The 18692-nt window shown below is 28.8% G+C and overlaps 1 protein-coding gene across 3 annotated transcripts in view; it reads left to right on the top strand.

The window, feature by feature from the left end:
* Positions 1-18692, top strand: part of LOC126910515 (Bardet-Biedl syndrome 2 protein homolog) — a 48913-nt gene that overhangs the window by 13609 nt on the left and 16612 nt on the right. For all 3 annotated transcript variants that reach the window (XM_050693175.1, XM_050663746.1, XM_050663829.1), the window contains 7 exons: positions 912-1100; positions 1180-1362; positions 1479-1701; positions 1751-1893; positions 1969-2016; positions 2079-2264; positions 2397-2555. In XM_050693175.1, the coding sequence (XP_050549132.1) occupies positions 912-1100; positions 1180-1362; positions 1479-1701; positions 1751-1893; positions 1969-2016; positions 2079-2264; positions 2397-2555 (1131 nt within the window). The remainder of the gene's footprint in view (positions 1-911; positions 1101-1179; positions 1363-1478; positions 1702-1750; positions 1894-1968; positions 2017-2078; positions 2265-2396; positions 2556-18692) is intronic.

The following is an 18692-nucleotide window of genomic DNA, read 5'->3' on the forward strand; positions in this document are numbered from 1 at the left end:
AATTTTATTTAAAATGTAATAAATAATTTAATTTCAAATAATTTTGATTGTGCATAAAAAAATTTTTAAAGAACTACAATAGATGCAATTTTTACGTGATATCTTCATAACGAAAGAAGTTTCCCTTAATCCGCGCGTACTCGTAACACACACTGGTTTTTCTTTAATAAATTCATGAAATATAAGTAATTAAAATTAAAAAGCAATGTACAAGTTTTAGAACATATTATGAAAAACTGACAACCTATGTTTCTTAACGTGTCAATTGTGATTCGAATCCATAATTAATTGCAATACATTTTCTTGAAATTAAAATTTCGTATCAATTAAATTGTAGAACTTTGCAGTGAAAAAAGAGGTGTATTAGTGAAGTGATGAGGGGCTATCCCCTTTGTTCTAGGGAATCTATATATCCAAAAACAAAAATTTTATCACATTAAACTCTAGCTACGCGTAACTTTAAAGTATTAAAATTATTAAATGAGCTTAGAAAAATGCTTGGCAAATAAGTCTATATGACATTTTTTCTGGATAAAATAATTATTTTTACATATTGAAAAATAAATTATACATAATCTAACTATATGAAAAAAAATGTCATTAATCATACTTGACATTTAATCGCAGAATTATAATATGTTAGGCGTAAACCAAACCGAACTACTGGACTTAATCCAATGAATAAACTATTGAATGTTTTTTCTTAATACTTTTTATTTTGTGGTATTAAGTTTTAAGCTCTGAGCAAGATTCCGACTACCCCTTCTCTTTAACGCTCAACTTAATTAATTGGACAATGTAATATGATATTGAAAAAATATATTTTGCTCCTCTCTTGGCTAATCCCTTTGGATGTGCTTTATACACCACTAAATTATTGAAATTTTGTAATATATTCTATAATTTTTTAGATTCCTGATGGTGTTGGTGCAGTAGCTATTGGTAAATTAGGGACAATGAAAAATCCATCAATAATCATTGGAGGGAACTGTGCTGTTCAAGTATTTGATTATAAAGGAAATGAGATTTTATGGACTGTAACAGGTGACAATGTTAGATCTATAATAGTAATCGATATTAATCTCAATGGGTTCAACGAGGTAAATTACGTCAAAGTTAAACTAAAATTTTAATTATTTAATAATTAAAATAAAATAAAATTTACTCGAATTATTTAAGTTACTCGTTGGTTCCGATGACTATGAAATAAGGGAGTTTAAAGATGATAGGATAGTGAATGAAATATCTGAGACGTCACCTATATGTTCATTAAATAATCTTTCGATTGGGAGATTTGCTTACGCTCTGGATAATGGAACAGTAGGAGTATATGAAAAAACACGACGTGTATGGAGAGTTAAGGTATGTAAGTGTTTCGTTTAAAATTATTAATAAACAAAAAATAATAATGATAATTAATTTGTTTTTAAGTAAAGTTCGTTAGAAGTAAAAAGTTAAGACGATTTTCCCATTTTTAGTCAAAGAGTTCAGTGACTTTTCTTGAAAAGTATGATTTGGATGGAGATGGAAAAGAAGAATTAATAACCGGTTGGTCAAATGGTAAGATCGACGCTCGCAATTCCAGAACAGGAGAAGTTGTATTTAGAGATGCGTTATCGTCGGGCATAGCAGGAATAGTTGTTGGAGATTATAAAAGAGCTGGAAAATGTCAACTTATAGTGGTATCAGTTACTGGGGAAGGTAAACATTAATTTTAGTATTGTTCGATTAAAGTTATCATATCTTATAGTTAGAGGATACGACAGCAGTAGTCTGAAGGTAGAATCTGGAGTTCAAAACAATGTTATTCATGATCTGTTGCAAAAAAGGCAAATATTAATGGCCGAATTGAAAAATTATGCAAAAGTTTCTAATAAAGGAAATGGTATTCCGGTATGTATTAGTAATTCATATTTATGCATTGGAAATGAAAGAAAATTGAATAAAAAATCTTAATCAATTGCATAGGGAGATACTCGTTTAATAACAGAATTGTCAGTTTCAGAAGATATGACAGTAAGACGCCAGTTTGATATTACAATCATAATACACAAATTAATAATTATCTGCTTTTGTAGCCTCCTTGTGTACTGTTGACGCTGTTGACTAACAACTCGACTATTTTACGAGCTGTCACTGTGTTTGCCGAAGGTATTTTTGATGATGAAACGCACGTTGTTCACCCAAAGAAAGAAAATGTATCATCAACATTAACAATATCATTATTTCCTCCTAAAGATATACATTTGGATATTCATATTCGAGTAAGGGCTAATTATTCATAAAACCAAAAGATTAGTTGCATTAATGAAAACACACTTTTATTTACTCATATTATTATCATACTTATATCTAAGAATTTAATTTTAAATTAAATTTTCCGTACAATTGTGTAGGCATTTGTGGGATCTCACGTAGACAACGACCAATTTCATGTTTTTGAACTTACAAGGGTAATACCAAGATTTTCAATGTACTTATTAATTCCAATTTTAGGTACAGAACACTTACCTGAAAGTTACGTTAAATTTCAACTAGTGGAAAGAGTTCAACGAGTAAGTATGACTTAATATTATCACTGAATATAGGTGCAAATAGAATTACGGAGAGTTATAACCTTCAGAATAATATTTATTATTCATAATTTGATAAAATTACTCAAAACAAAAAAACCAATTCAGTGGGGTTCAAAAAAAATTGGAACAGCTATAGATAATATCTTATAGTGATTAACATCATAAAAAACGCTTCAATGCAAATCAGTAGATAGTGTTTGATTTTTAGAAGGAATTATTCCAAAACCAATATGAACTTCTATTTCCTTATTTGTATTTGATAACAAGTTTTATACTTATCATAGTAATTAAATTTAATATGAAATTGATATTGAATAGTTTAGAATTGTAAATTTTACGGAGAAATTATAAAATTTATCCCTTATACCCTTTAAATGTGATAATTTAATTTTTTTGTCAATCTTACTGTGCTGGGTTGAAAATATCGAAATTCCATTAAATTAATCAATATATTTTCTTTTATTATTTTTATGAAAAATATTTCTTTAACATGTAATATTATTAAATACTCAATAATAAATTAAACACTTCAAACTTCATTGAGATTTTGTTACCTCATTTTTCTGCAAATATCCCCTAAAAATATACAAAATATTAAAATGTCGACCTTTAGTTATTATATTTTAGTAATAATAATAATTAGGGTCTGGAATTACATTAATTAATAAATGTTGTTTGTTACTTTGACCGGCCCCAATTTGTCGTATAATAATATAGTAGCATTACTAAGTTTTCAAGTCAATTATTAAAAAAAAATTATTGGCTGATGATGGGTTAAGAATAACATAACAAAATATATAAATGCAATAATTCCGGGCTCTCATAATAATAATAGTTTTGCTATGTAATCTTACCTAGAATTTTAGTTCTAGAAATTCATATGACCGGCATTATATATGTGGGTACCATTGGTGTCTAGATGGTACCACTTTCAGGATCTGGAGGTATATAGTGGTATCATTAAGTATTATAAGAAGGGAAAATTAAATCAAGTTGTGAGTCGGCTAAGACGTGTCTCTATGTACATTTTTATTTTTATATATGTGTTCTGTTTTATATATTATTTTTGTGTTGTGTGAATTTTTTACAGAGTTTTCGTGTGTGATTAAATATATATGTTATTTTTGTTTGTTAATATTTAATAGAGCTTTTGTGTATTAATAAATTTATATATATATATATATAAATTAAATAATAATATTGCGTCTTCGCTCTGTTCCTGTTGTATTTCCCACATTTTTTGGGGGCCTGTCCGGGATCATCGGTCAACAAACGGGAATAGAGATTGGAGAAGATATCTTTTCTACTCAAAATCCGGAAAATTTCAAACTATTTGTTGTGCATATTATAAGTGTTGTTAGTGACAAAAATATATAAAACGTTTTTGTAATTGTATTAGCATACGACTCCATTTTGGTTGAGTAAACGCGCAATTTTTCATTGTTCGTTTTCGCCAGATCTAGTTATTGTTAATCGGTTTCTAACATCAATTTGAATTAGATAAAACCTTTTGATTATATAACAGTTCGGGATGCCTAAAAATAAAAATTCTAATGAAACTATGGATGAAATTTCTAGACTTCGAGAGGAAGTATTGGCTTTGAGACTTGAGCATACCAAATCTCATTTAAGCTTTAGAGATGTTGAAGAATCACTGTCAAAGTTTTCTGGTGATGATGCTTATCCAGTTAATCGATGGATTGAAGAAATGGCTAGTGTACTACGTTGGTCCGATCCTGAGAAGTTAATTTTTGGTAAACGTTTATTAATAGGAACGGCTCAATTATATATTCAATCGGAAAGAAGAATTACTACTTGGACAATTTTAAAAGATAAACTGAAGAATGAGTTTAAAAGTCGTATGAACACAGCTGCTATTCATCGTTCATTGTCTGAGCGATTTAAGAAAATTGATGAATTATATCAGCAGTATGTTTTCAAAATGAAACAAATTGCTCAACTAGGCAATATTGAAGAAGATTCTCTTATTGATTATATCATAGCTGGTATAAGAGACTTAGAAGTCAACAAGATGATACTGTATGGCGCTACATCCATTGATGAGCTAAAATTGAAACTTGAACTGTATGAGAAAATGAAGTTAAATGTAAGGGCAAATACAAAGTCAAACATAAATTTCAGCGAAAAAAAAAATTGAATGAATCGCTTAATGCTTCATTTAAATCATATAAACATGAAGGTTAATCAGCAAACATTAATAGCTGCTACAACTGTGGTACGAAGGGTCACCGTTCTAGTTTTTGTCCTGATTCTAGTAAAGGATTTAAGTGTTTTTTATGTCAGGAATTCGGTCATAAAGCATCATCATGTTCTTATCGTCCATCAACTAGTCGACCAAATACTGATAGAAGTCAAAGAGATGAAAATATTAAAGTACAAGTGAATCAAGTTAATGATGTCATATATCCTATTTATCGTATAAGTAAATTAGTTGATATACAAGGTGTAGAAACTAATGCTTTAGTTGATACTGGTAGTGATGTGACTCTCTGTCGAAGGTCATTTATGTTGAAATTAGATGAAATCACAATTCGTAAAGATAAAATTTTACTAAGAGGACCAGGAGGAGTTAAGTTCTACACAGAAGGTGTATTAACTTGCAAATTAAGTGTTGATGGATCATCATATACTATTGATATTTATGTTGTTCCTGATGAAGCCATTACATGTGACCTGTTAGTAGGAAAAGTTATATTTCAAACAAGTGCTGAACTGCACATAAATCCTAAGTGAGTGAGAATAACTAAATTTGAAGAAGAAGAAAATCAAATAATGTCTATTAATATACCTTGTAATGAGCTCAACATAGGTGCATCAACTTATACAGAGGAAATTAATAATATAGTGAAAGATTATGAACCAAATAAAGTAAAACATGCATCGATTGAAACAGTTATTTTATTAATGGATGAAAAACCTGTATATCAAAGACCACGTCGCCTATCTCCAGCAGAAACATATGAAGTTGACAAATAAATAGAGGAATGGTTACAAGAAGACATTATTAGACCTAGTTGTTCTGACTACGCTAGACCAATAGTTTTACCCAGGAAGAAAGATAAGTCTCTACGTCTCTGTGTAGATTACAGGATGTTAAATAGGAAGATAATCAAAGATAGATACCCTTTGCCATTAATAGATGACCAAATAGATAAATTACAAGGAGCTTCAATTTATACAACTCTTGACTTGAGAAATGGATTTTTCCATGTTCCAGTTCATAAAGATAGCATTAAGTATACCTCTTTTATCACATCTAGTGGGCAATATGAATTTCTGCGAACCCCTTTTGGACTGTGTGTGTCACCTCCTATTTTTCAAAGATATATTAACTTTGTCTTCAAAGATTACATTCAAAAGAGATTTTTATTAACATATATGGATGATTTAGTAATATTAGCTAGCAGTTATGAAGAAAGTATTGAACTTTTAAAACAAATATTGCAAACTGCTTCTAAATATGGACTACACATTAAATGGAGTAAGTGTCAATTTTTACATACAGAAATTGAATATCTAGGATACCGAATTTGTAAAAATACTATAAGACCTTCAACATTAAAGACTGCTGCAGTTATAAATTTTCCTTTACCTAAGTCAATAGAAGCAGTGCAGAGTTTTCTGGGTCTTACTGGATACTTTAGAAAATTTATAAAGGACTATTCATTGATTGCTAAACCTTTGACTGATCTATTACATAATGGAGCTAAGTGTTACATATATATAATCCTCATGCTGAAACGGAACTACATACTGACGCAAGTACTAATGGTTTTGGGGCTATATTGTTACAAAAGGATGCTTATGGTAGTAATTTTCATCCAGTATACTATTCTAGCAGAAAGACCAGTGATGCCCAAAAAAGATATCACAGTTACGAACTAGAGGTACTTGCTATTATTGAAGCCTTGAAAAAGTTTTGAGTTTATCTCTTAGGTATACAGTTTAAAATTGTAACTGACTGTGCTGCATTTACAATGATTATGAAAAAAAAAACTCTTGGCGACTAGAGTTGCAAGATGGGTTTTACTGCTTGAAGAATTTAGTTATACAGTTGAACATCGAAGTGGATCTCGTTTACACCATGTTGATGCTCTTAGTCGATATCCTGTATGCTTAGCGATTAAAAATGAATTTTTGATTAAATTACGAAGAGCTCAAAAGATGGATTCGAAGATTAGCGCATTGATGGAAGTTCTAACTGTTTCGACTCATCAAAACTATTTAATTGAACATGATCTACTGTACAAGATAAAAGATGGCCAAAAATTGTTTGTTGTTCCTAGATCCATGCAAAAAGAAAGTAATCAGAAAAGCACATGAAATAGGACATTTTGGTTATAAAAAAGTTGAGGACCTATTGAAGAAACAATATTCCATGTCAAATATGAAAAAAAAAATTGAGAGTATTGTAAGAAATTGTATTCCGTGTATATTGGCAAGTTGAAAAAGTGGTAAGCAGGAAGGTTACTTGAATAGTATTAATAAAGGTGATATTCCATTAGATACCTACCATATAGATCATTTGGGACCATTAGCTGCTACAGCTAAAGGATACAAATATATATTTGCAGTGATTGATGGTTTTAGCAAATTTTGTTGGTTGTTTCCTACCAAGACTACTACATGTAAGGAAGCCATTGATAAAATGAAAACATTGTTTACTACTTTTGGGAATCCAAAAAGAATTGTGTCAGATAATTGAGAAGCTTTTGTTTCACAAGAATTTTCTGATTATTGTAGTAAAGAAAACATCCAACATGTAACGACTACTACAGGAATACCAAGGAGTAACGAGCAAATAGAAAGATTAAATGAAATTATTATTCCAGTCATTACCAAATTAAGTTTAGATCAGCCAGAACATTGGTACAAGAATGTTGCTCACGTACAAATTGCACTAAACAGTTCCTTTCAGAGAAGCATCGGTATGACAACATTCAAGTTGGCATTCGGTGTTGAGATGAGACATCCTCAATATTTTGAGTTGACTAAAATAATAAGAGCCCCCCTTCCTTAACTAACGTATGTATTAAAACGTAATACGTATGTATTATTAATAATGTACTGTTCTGATAATGAAAGTACAAACTTATATAATTATAACCGTCTTGAAATTTATATATAAAATATAATACTCCTCGATAAAATATAGTGTTATGTGCAAATGCAAAATAGTGTCCGATAAAAATACATATTACACCATATAATTAAGGTTCATAATAAACGTGTGAGCAGAAATGAATCACTGCGCATATTAAAACCATGCGCGTGGATTAAACAAAAAAAAAAAAAAGCTCGTAAAACGGTGAAAAATGAACGGATTGAATTGATTTTTTTATCATATCTCAGGAATGTCATTGGGCGGGTCTGATGAAAATTTCAAATCTTAAGTCGTAAATTGGCGTCAGTGAGCGTTTTTCTCGAAAACGGTCAAAATTTTAAAACGCTTGCGGGCAGCGGCAAAAATTTTCCTGAAGTCTGGTGACCGAGTACTTTCGTTGAAAAAAAAAATTTTGAAAATCCGAGCACGCTAAGTAATTTTTCCAGAAAAGCGTTTTTTTCCTTGTTCTATTATATAATAAGATTAAAGTAAATAAATAAATATGTACAATATTTTACTATCTCATTAGAATTCAGTTAATTTGTAATTAAAGAGAAAATATTTATACGTTAGAAATAATATTTTATCAAATTCTTTTTTATTATTTAGTTACAATACTGCGTTTGTTAATAGACATTTTTTGTTAATGTGTAAACGTTATTGTATAAAACATATGTATACACATACTCTATTACATATATTTGTATACAAATATTTAGAAATCGAGAGTTTAAAATGAATTATTATGATATCAAAGTGAAATTACTTAAGTCATGAAGGAATGGGTTAGTATACGGGGATATGTGTTCTGTAATTTGCTGAACCCCATATGAAAATATGTGATTTTTCCGCATAAATGAGCGTGAAATCGTTGATAAAGTCACAGTGTCATCACGAGCCATCAGCTCTAAGAAGAAGACTCTACTCTATGAACAATATGGTTGCCGAACCTATAAGAAAACAGCGCTACATTTATATCGCACCAACCCCGCCAGTTGAGATAATTGACTCTAGCAGTTACACTATTGCATTCAGCAACAGAAAATTTTTGCAAGTGGGCCTGAATCCAAAGGAGGACTTCAATGTTACGGTATGCATTATTACTCCTTCACGATATATTAGTATATCAGCAGACTATTTAAATATTATTTACGGCATGATGGATGAAATAACATTATTTCTTCAATCACCTCCGATAAAAGGAGAGAACATTGTATTATACCAAAATGTTGATTATCATATATCCAAAGTATTGTACCGTGATACTATGCGTTTAGTATTAGAATCCAGGATGGTCGAATATTTATTGTTTTTTTACTAGATAGCGCATTTTAGCTTCGATGCAAAGCTGAGAAGGTATTAATTTTTACCATGATGTGTTTTTTTTTGTGTCTGTTACTACTTTTTCTCAGCTCTCACTAAAACATCTAGAAACCTTACAAACAAATTGAGAGAGTATAAATTTAACAAGGATAGTTTTTCATAAAAAAGTTTATCTAAGCTTATGAACTTTAAGTTCATACATACATACATACTAATGATTTATTAATATAAAGAAATCATTAATACATTGTTTTGTACGAGGCAGTTAGTCCGTAGGACGGCTAGTTATACACTGCACTAGAATGCCGTTTTACCTTAAGTCTGTTTAAATCGATAATTATTGAAGCGGGAATGGGTCACCTTGACGATGACTAACGGTACATCTAATACGTAACGAGAATGGACAATAATTAAATAACAAAAAACCACATATATTAGAAATTCTTCAGAGAGTATCTTAAATTTATAGGGTAGCGGGGGGCCGTTAAAAACTAATGGCCGGCGAAGCAACATAAACAAAATAGTTAAACTTGATTAATACAAACATAATAACATTAAAAAATAATATAAAACTCATCTGAACAAATGAAATTGTTGATAGTGATTAGTGGACTGTATGAGATCTTGTGGCAATGTTGTCGAACATCTGAGTATAACAAGTCAGCATGTAGATCCAGGCACGTAATGGCAGATGAGAACAGACGGTGGTAAAGCGACTACAGCAAATAAAATATTTAGTGATGGTCAGGGCTCAATGACTAGTGGTATGAAAGAGTAGGAAAACTTTGAGCACAAGGGCGCAATAATAAACAAATAAAAGAATAACGGCATACAAGGCCGTACAATTTACCATTCAAACGAAGGTGCTTGCTACTGAAGATAATGACATATAAAACAAAAAGACTTACTGACTTACGGCAATGAACTGTACACGGATGACAATTAACCCAGAGGCCATCGATTTGCCATGCTGGGTGGGCAAGAGGGTGAGTAAAGCAAGACGCTGGAGATCAACTGTCACTCCATACAATATAATCAACGATGATTGTAACAACTGGTCTACTAGTTCTTTGCTAAAGACATTTTATACCAAACATACATAGTATACCTTTCTCTATTGGTAATTTCAGTAACTGAATTTGGAGTAATTTATTTACAAAATCATAATTATAAGTAGAAAAAAAGAAAATTCAAAATTTCAATATTTTTGGATCATAAACTATCAAAATTTTTAACTTTAATTTAAACCAAAATATCTAATTAGAATAAAAAATTATTATTTTTTAACAATAAATGTAGTTCTAAGGAGCTATGGTTAAACTTTAAGTATAATACATTAATAGTACATGAGCAATAATATAATAATACGAGTAACACTTGTCATATGTGTTAAACGCTGATGATGATAACATTGTTCCCAAAATATGAACAAGGTGATCGAAATCTGTTAATATACTTATTTTTTCATAAACTGTTGAAAAATTAAAAATTTTGTAAAGAAATTTACTATTCGATTCAAAAAACAACAATAATAAATAGTAAAAAAATTTCTGTTTTCATCCATTAGGAGTTAAAACATCAGAATTTTAAGTAAGAACCACTATTTTTAACTTGATTAATCATAGATGAAAAAACAATTTTGTTCTACAACTGGTACATCTGTTACTACATATTTTAGTCCAAACAGTAGTCTACATTTTGCCATGCTGTCACATAAACTAATATTTATTGACAGCTAAGAAAGCATAATATTATTTTAAGATAACTACATTTTTCTTGGTAACTATCATAATAAAAAAATTATTAGCTATCGAATCAAAATTATTGTTGCCACCATTTTAATTAAACCAAATAATTGATAAATTTTTATCTGAAGTCCAAATTTATAAACAATCTGAAAACACAAACGTCTAAATAATTCGTGTGATACAATCATATGAATTTTGAATATTTATCCTGTACTAAAAAACATATCATTTTGCGCCGGACAAGGTTTGCATATTATACTCCAAGCGTGAAATACTTTAGTGTTCCTATACGGTAATCGTAGATCACATTTGCTGATAGATAAAAGGGCAATTTAATCGAGTTGGAAATTTCAATGTCATTTTCTCGACTTAGAAGAGGCAAATAATCTAAAATAAATTTAACTTTATATTCAATTTAAGGTAGACTCATACAAGTTTTATGAAAATCAAAGTTCTCGTTCTATTCTTCTAAGGTATTTTAAAATAAAAAATTTTAATTATAAATAATATTATCCAATCAATTTTTACTAAACAACTTTTATTTATTAATTAAACATGTTTTTTTTTAGCTTCGATGCGAAGCTGAGAAGGTATTGGTTTAACTATGATGTGTTTTTTTTTTTTTTGTGTCTGTTACCACTTTTTCTCAGCTCTCACCGAACCGATTTCTTTCAATGATACGTCAAAAGATCACAAATCGTATCTAGTCGAAGACATTACCCTTCAAAATTGAAAAAATTTCCCTCGTTCCCCGTAAATGGGGGAAACCTCCAAAAAATTTAAAAATCGCTAATTTTCGAAATTTTTTCAATTTTTTTTACTAAAAACTGACGTAACTTTTTTAAAAATGAACATATCAATATAATTCTTTTTTTTATAGATGCATAATGTCTTTAACTATCATTTGGTATATTTTTTTTGTAAATTTGACCTTTTTTCTGCCCACAGGGGGGGATTTAATATGACAACTTTTTCACAAAAAATTTTCTTTTTCAACTTAACTTTTGAAAATGTTCCGGAAGGTCTGACACTTTTATATATATCTTAAATTAAAGCTAATGTAATATACTTTAATTTGAAAAAAAAAAAAATTAACCTCTGGACTTGTCTTCATGGTGAAAACGGCTACCGAATGCTATTTTTGTGTGAAAATTTTCGATTTTATAATTTACATTTTTTACTTTAAAGTGCTATAACTTTTTAAAAAATGTATGGATCAATACAATTTTTTCATGAGAAGTAGTATTTATATACATCTTTCATTGGATATACTTTTTTTTTAAATCAGACTATTTCCCTATATATGGGGGGGCTTCAAATATAAAAAATGCATATAGAAAGTAGAACTTTTTCAACATAACTTTTGAAAATGTTCCGGAAGGTCTGACACTTTTATATATATATTAAATTAAAGATAATGTAATATACTTTAATGTGAAAAAAAATGTGCTGGGTTTTTTAAATATTACATTTGTTGTGTATTTAAAAGTCTGTTACATAGAGGAATATTTAATACATCAACTATTTTCTTAATGTGCATAATTAAGAATCAAATTAGTGTGTGTTATTTATAATTAATTATTAGTAATATTGATAATTATTTTAGTTTCTAGAGACAATATATCATAATAGGTAATCATTTCGATTTTATTATAGAAATTAAAAGAACTAGTAGTTCATGTGGTATTGTATTATTACTTACAAAAAATTGTTAATTATGGTTACAATATATATGATATAATATATATTTATAAATAATTGAAAGATTCATTAGACAAAAGTCCTACGATATGTTGAAGGGTTTCTAATAGTTGGTCCTGTGTCTTGATTTCTGGCTTAAAAAGGTCTATTATGAAATCATTTTCTATAATACATAGGGTTTTAAATAAGTCGAAGTTCATAAGACGATCTGATTCATCGAATGGCCCTATCCAGTGAGGTGATTTAGTAAAAATTGCCAAAAGAGTGTCTGATATTGTGTGCAATCGTTTAATAAATTTACGAGGGAACTTTTTACCTAAATATTCCCGAAAATAAGTTATCTGCCGTCCATATGTTTCTCTTAATGTTAACAACGAGATTTTGTCAAGAGCCTCTTTTATAAGATTGTAAATTATTTCATGCAAAGAAAAATCTTTGGTCTGTCTTAATATTTCGATACTGTACTTAACTATAAGTACAATATATTTTCGCGTTCGAATCCCATAAGCATCCGGAAAAGCATCACTTATTAAGAATTCAAATCTGGCCAAATCGTTCGATTCAATCGTTTCTTGCAAAAAAACTCCAAATTTACTGATAACTCCATTATAACACACGTTTTCATTTTGGGCCACCATATATTTTTCGAGTATTTTACAATGTGGATTGCCATTTGACTTATTAAAAATCGTTACTGTTAATATTACGAATAAAAACATTGTTTTCTTCTTCATCAAAAAAATAATTATTTTCTTTACGCCAATTTTAAAAAAAGTATACAATACGTTATGAACTTAAAATGAATCTATTGAAGTTTTGTCTTTTAAATCACCTTTTTATTCTGTAGTGCTATTGAGAAATGTTTTATTTAAACAATTGTAGAGCTATCGATTCACTCCTTGGAAATCTGTAAATAAAAATGTATTTTACAACCATTTAACAGCACAATAAGAATTCAGTAATTGTTTAATTCCATTTTTAATTTTAACATTATTATTTACTTGTGCTATAAATCATATTTACACTTAAATCATGTACACGGATTTTTTTTTTTTTAATTTTTAATAATGAAAAAATGAATTAAAATGGTATCACAATTGGAAATATTATAAAATTACGTGTTGCATTTGCGAGTACGGAATTAAACAGTTTTCCTTTAAGTATGGTAATAATTTAATTTCCCAGCAATTTTAGTGTAATTTTAGCCATTTGTCGTTTATTTGGAAATATTTTATCACAAAATGTTGTATATCTTAGATGATAAATGCTTTAAGTTGGGCAATTAAACATGATATAGTGTGATTCCAAACAAATGAACCGATTTCATGATTAAAAATGTCATTAAGGAAAAATAGCGAACAAATCGAACAAGTATTCTGCTCATAGTCAAGTTTTATGTTACCTACTAAAAGTTTACTACTAAAAATGAGCAATTTTGATAATTGTTCCCAGTTTACCCAAACAACTTGTTTTATAATTAATTACTCATAAGAGTGTCGGTAGAGGAAAATCGTTGACGTGTGACCGATTATTACAATTTGGTTTTCACCGATAAAAAAAAAAGTGCGCCGTCCGACTGTTGTTACATAAAAACGAATAACTATTAGCTCTCCGATAATTACCTTCAGAAATGTAACGCTCTCGTCGCAAGTGTCGGGGACACGTGCAACGCGGTAAAGAACTGGTAAAACTGAACGCGTGAAGTTCATTAATTTCAAATGAACACATTTTCGATTTTGATTTACGGTGCCGTTAACGCGTTACAGGAATGAAACGATATACACGTTGTAATAAATAAAAACCGCGATAAAAATATTGATCGACGATAATCGTTGGGGGGACACTTGCGAAAAATCACCGCTGTGACAACCGAGCAGTCGAAATGGCGTTGGCGAACGATTCCAGTTGATAGCGCTGGGCAGGTGTCGTCCGTTTTTAGACATTTCACCGAATTCGGGTCTATTTATTTTGGTTATCTTTTAACTCGGTCTGGTCCCAGTCACTGGCTGGAAATCATTAATTGTGTTTTATTGTCATCGCCGGTGCGGACCACTGTGCGGCGCCTTCCGCTTACGGGTTCGCGCGACACCTCAGAGTTGGTATACCACTTGTCATATGTGTGAACGCTGATGATGGTAACATTGTTCCCAAAATATAAACAAGGTCATCGAAATTTGTTAAGATATTTATTTTTTCATATTTGGTTCAAAAAACTACAATAATAGATGGTAGAAAAATTTCTGTGTTCATCCATTACATCCATTGGAAGTTAAAACACCAGAATTTAAATTTTTTTAAGTAAGAATCACTATTTTTAACTTGATTAATCACAGATGAAAAAAACAATTTTGTCTACAATTTGTTTATCTGATCAACTGTTCATCTGTTACAATATATTTTAGTCCAGACGGTAGTCTACATTTTGCTTAGCTGGCGCATAAAGTAATATTTAATGACAGATAAGAAAGCATAATATAATGTTAAGATAACTAAATTTTTCTTGATAACTATCATAATAAATAATTTATTAGCTATCGAAACAAAGTTATTGTTACCATCATTTAAATAAAACCAAATAATTGATAATTTTTTACTTGAAATCCAAATCTATAAACAATCTTAAAACGCAAACGGCTAAATAATTTGTGTGATACAAATCATACGAATTTTGAATATATTTCCTATAGTCAAAAATGAATTGAAGTGCAAAACAAGTTTAACTTTATATTTAATGTAAGGTAGAAAGTTTTATGAAAATCAATGTTCTCATTCTACCCTTGTAAGGCATTTTAAAATAAATATATTGCCTAGTTTTATATATTTTTTAAAGTAATAATATTAACTATTTAGTTAGTTCAATGTGCTTTAAAAGCGTATTTTTTTAGTTCTTTAAACTATATTTATTTTTCACTTTTTAGTTTTTAGTTTTTTATGACAACGCTGTCACAGTCACAGGTGTTTGTTGTCAATTATGATTATTAATAGATATAATTTCTGTATTGGCAGTTAGTGTATTTATAAACTCACAACTGTCTTACTACTATTGATAATAAGTCTCAAGGCCATAGACGACGGGATACGCGAGAAATAACACATGGGGCGTGGAGAGTTACAAACTTACAAACATACATACAAGTGAAACTGATATAAGCATGTTAAAAACTCTAGGAAAGTAATTGCAATGACGAAAAGTGGGGGTGATTTTTGCTTAGGAACCATATTGCCCGAGGACAATAAGACCGTAATTTTCTTCTGCCGACACTTTTATAAGTAATTAATTATAAAGGAGTTATGAAATTATTGTATAATAAAACTAATTGTTTGAGTAAATTACTACTAAACAATTATCAAATTTGTTAATTTTTAGTAGTAAACTTCTAGTAGTTAACATGCGAAATAAAACTTGACTATGAGAAGAATACTTGTAAATAATTTCGATTTTTTTGGTATTTTTCCTTAATGAAATTTTTTTCGTGAATCCGGTTCTTTAGTTTGGAATCATTCTATATAATGTTAAATTGCCCAACTTAAATCATTTATCATAAAGTGATCTAAGATATACAAAATTTTGTAATAAAATATTTCCAAATAAACGAAAAATGAATAAAATCACATTGGTTGAGTACTTAAATTAATTCAATACTTAAAGGAAAACTGTTTAATACCGTATTCGAAAATGTTACAAGTAAATCTATAATACTTCAAATTTTGATTTAATTTTTATTAAATTTTTCTTTCTGAAAAATCAAAAAAACATACATCCATGTACGTACAAAAATATACTTATGATTTAAATATAAATATTATTTATAACACAAGTAAATAATTAAGTTAAAATTAAATTAAATAATTTCTGTTTATCTTTTCAAAAATATTCCATCTTATTGTGCTGTTAAATAGTTGTAAAATATATTTTTATTAATAGATTTCCAAGGAGTGAATCAATAGCTCTAACATTGCTTAAATAAAACATTTCTCAATAGCATAATAGATTAAAAAGTCTTTTAAAAGACAAAACTTCAATCGATTCATTTTATGTTCATAACGTATACTTTTCTAAAATTGGAGTACGAAAATAATTACATTTTTAATGAAGAAGAAAACAGTGTTTTTATTCATAATATTAACAATAACAATTTTTAATAAGTCAAATGCCATTTCAGAATATGAAATAAATATAAAATATGAATTGGTCCAAAATGAAAACGTGTGTTACAATGAAGTTATCAGTACATTTGAAAACTTTTGGAAAAAAACGATTGATTCAAATGACTTAGAAAGATATAATTTCTTAAAATTTAAAGCTTATCCGGCAGCTTATAATGTTTGATTGAAAAAATATATTATACTTATAGCTAAGTACAGTATCGAAATATTAATCAGGACCGGAGATTTTTCTATGCATAACACAATTTACTATCTTATGACAGCGGCTCTTGACAAAATCTTGGTGATAATATTAGGAAAACCATATAGAAAGCAGATAAAATATTTCAGGGAAGATTTGGATAATAAGTACCCTCAGAAATTTATAAAACGATTGCAAACAATGTCACACATTCTTTTGTATCAAATTAATAAACCACCGAACTGCTTGATAAATTTCGTTGAATCAGATCGACTTATGAACTATGACTTTTTTAAAACCCTATGTATTACAGAAAATGATTTCATAGTGGACCTTTTTAAGCAAGAAATCAAGACACGGGACCAACTATTAGAAACCCTTAAACAGATCGTAGGACTTGTATTTAAAAATTATTTATAAATATATATTATACCATATTGTAACCATAATTAACAATTTTTTGTAAGTACTAATACAATACCACGTGAACTACTAGTTATTTTAATTTCCATAAGAAAATCGAAATGATTAACTATTATGATGTATTGTCTTTAGAAACTTGAACAATTATCAATATTACTAATAATTAACTATAAATAACGCACACTACTTTAAATCTTAATTATATACATTATGTAGATAGTAAAAGTATTATTTGTCCATGTAACAGACTTTTCAATTCGCAACAAATCTACTATTTAAAAAAAAACACGTTTAATTAATAAATAAAAGTTGTGTAGTAAGAATTGATCACTTGTGGCTAATATTATTTATAATTAAAAAATAAATTTGAATATAATTTAATATTAAACTTATTTAATAAAAAATACCGCAATAATTACTAAAAACTCGTGTATTAATTAAAATCTATTGTTAAATTTAGGTGAAACCAAAAATAATTTTTTTTGGAAATGATTTATATAGCAACATTTTACAAAAAATGTGAAATATTAATGACTGGTTAAAAAATAATAAACTACAAAGTAAAATTATTTAATTTCATAGCTGGCACCATTATCATATCAAACTTAATTCGTCAATAAATACTTCGAAAACATTAGAAATTAATAATTTTAATTATCTATACGGAGAATGTGGGTTAAGTAACTTTTTAATTGATAAATTAGAATTTTGTTTCAATTTTTGAGGGTAATATCTTCAAATAGATACGAATTGTGATCTTTTGATGTATTGTTCATCGAAATCGGTCCAGCGAAAGCTGAGATTGACCGTTCACAGACACAAAAAAAAAAAAATTAAAAAACACATCATAGTAATATTGAAGCTAAAAAAACACATCATAGAAAAATTAATACCTGCTCAGCTTCGCATCGAAGCTAAAAATTGATGGATTATTCAAAAAGTAAAATGAACTCGTGTTTCTTAATTTATATCCTGATNGAACGCTGAACTTTCCTGGAACTTATAAAAAATTACACGGTTCATTATTGAACATAGAACTCTCCCAGCACTCGTGGGTCGCTTGAACCGACCGTGAACCAAAATAATGCTACTCGGGACGTATTTAAAAACATGTTATTTTTTTGTTCAAATTTTTATTTTATTTTTTGTTTTAAAATACCTTATAATGGTTTGAAATAGTAATGAGTCTGCCAATAAATATAAAATTTACATGAAATATAAATTTATACTTATTTATGATAGTCGAAATGGAACAAAAAATAGGAGTTAATATTGTTTTTCAAATAATCCACAAATTTCTTAAAATTAAACACTATCTACAGATTTGCATTGAAGCGTTTCTTATGATAGTAATTTTAATCACTGTCAGATATCATCTATACTTGTCCCAACTATGACACGTTCACACTGTGCTACCATTTTAGCTTTGATGCAAAAGCAGAGAAGGT

This window comes from Daktulosphaira vitifoliae, unplaced genomic scaffold (assembly GCF_025091365.1).
Source record: "Daktulosphaira vitifoliae isolate Bord-2020 unplaced genomic scaffold, ASM2509136v1 Scaffold_1, whole genome shotgun sequence".
In the NCBI taxonomy this organism is placed as follows: domain Eukaryota; kingdom Metazoa; phylum Arthropoda; class Insecta; order Hemiptera; family Phylloxeridae; genus Daktulosphaira; species Daktulosphaira vitifoliae.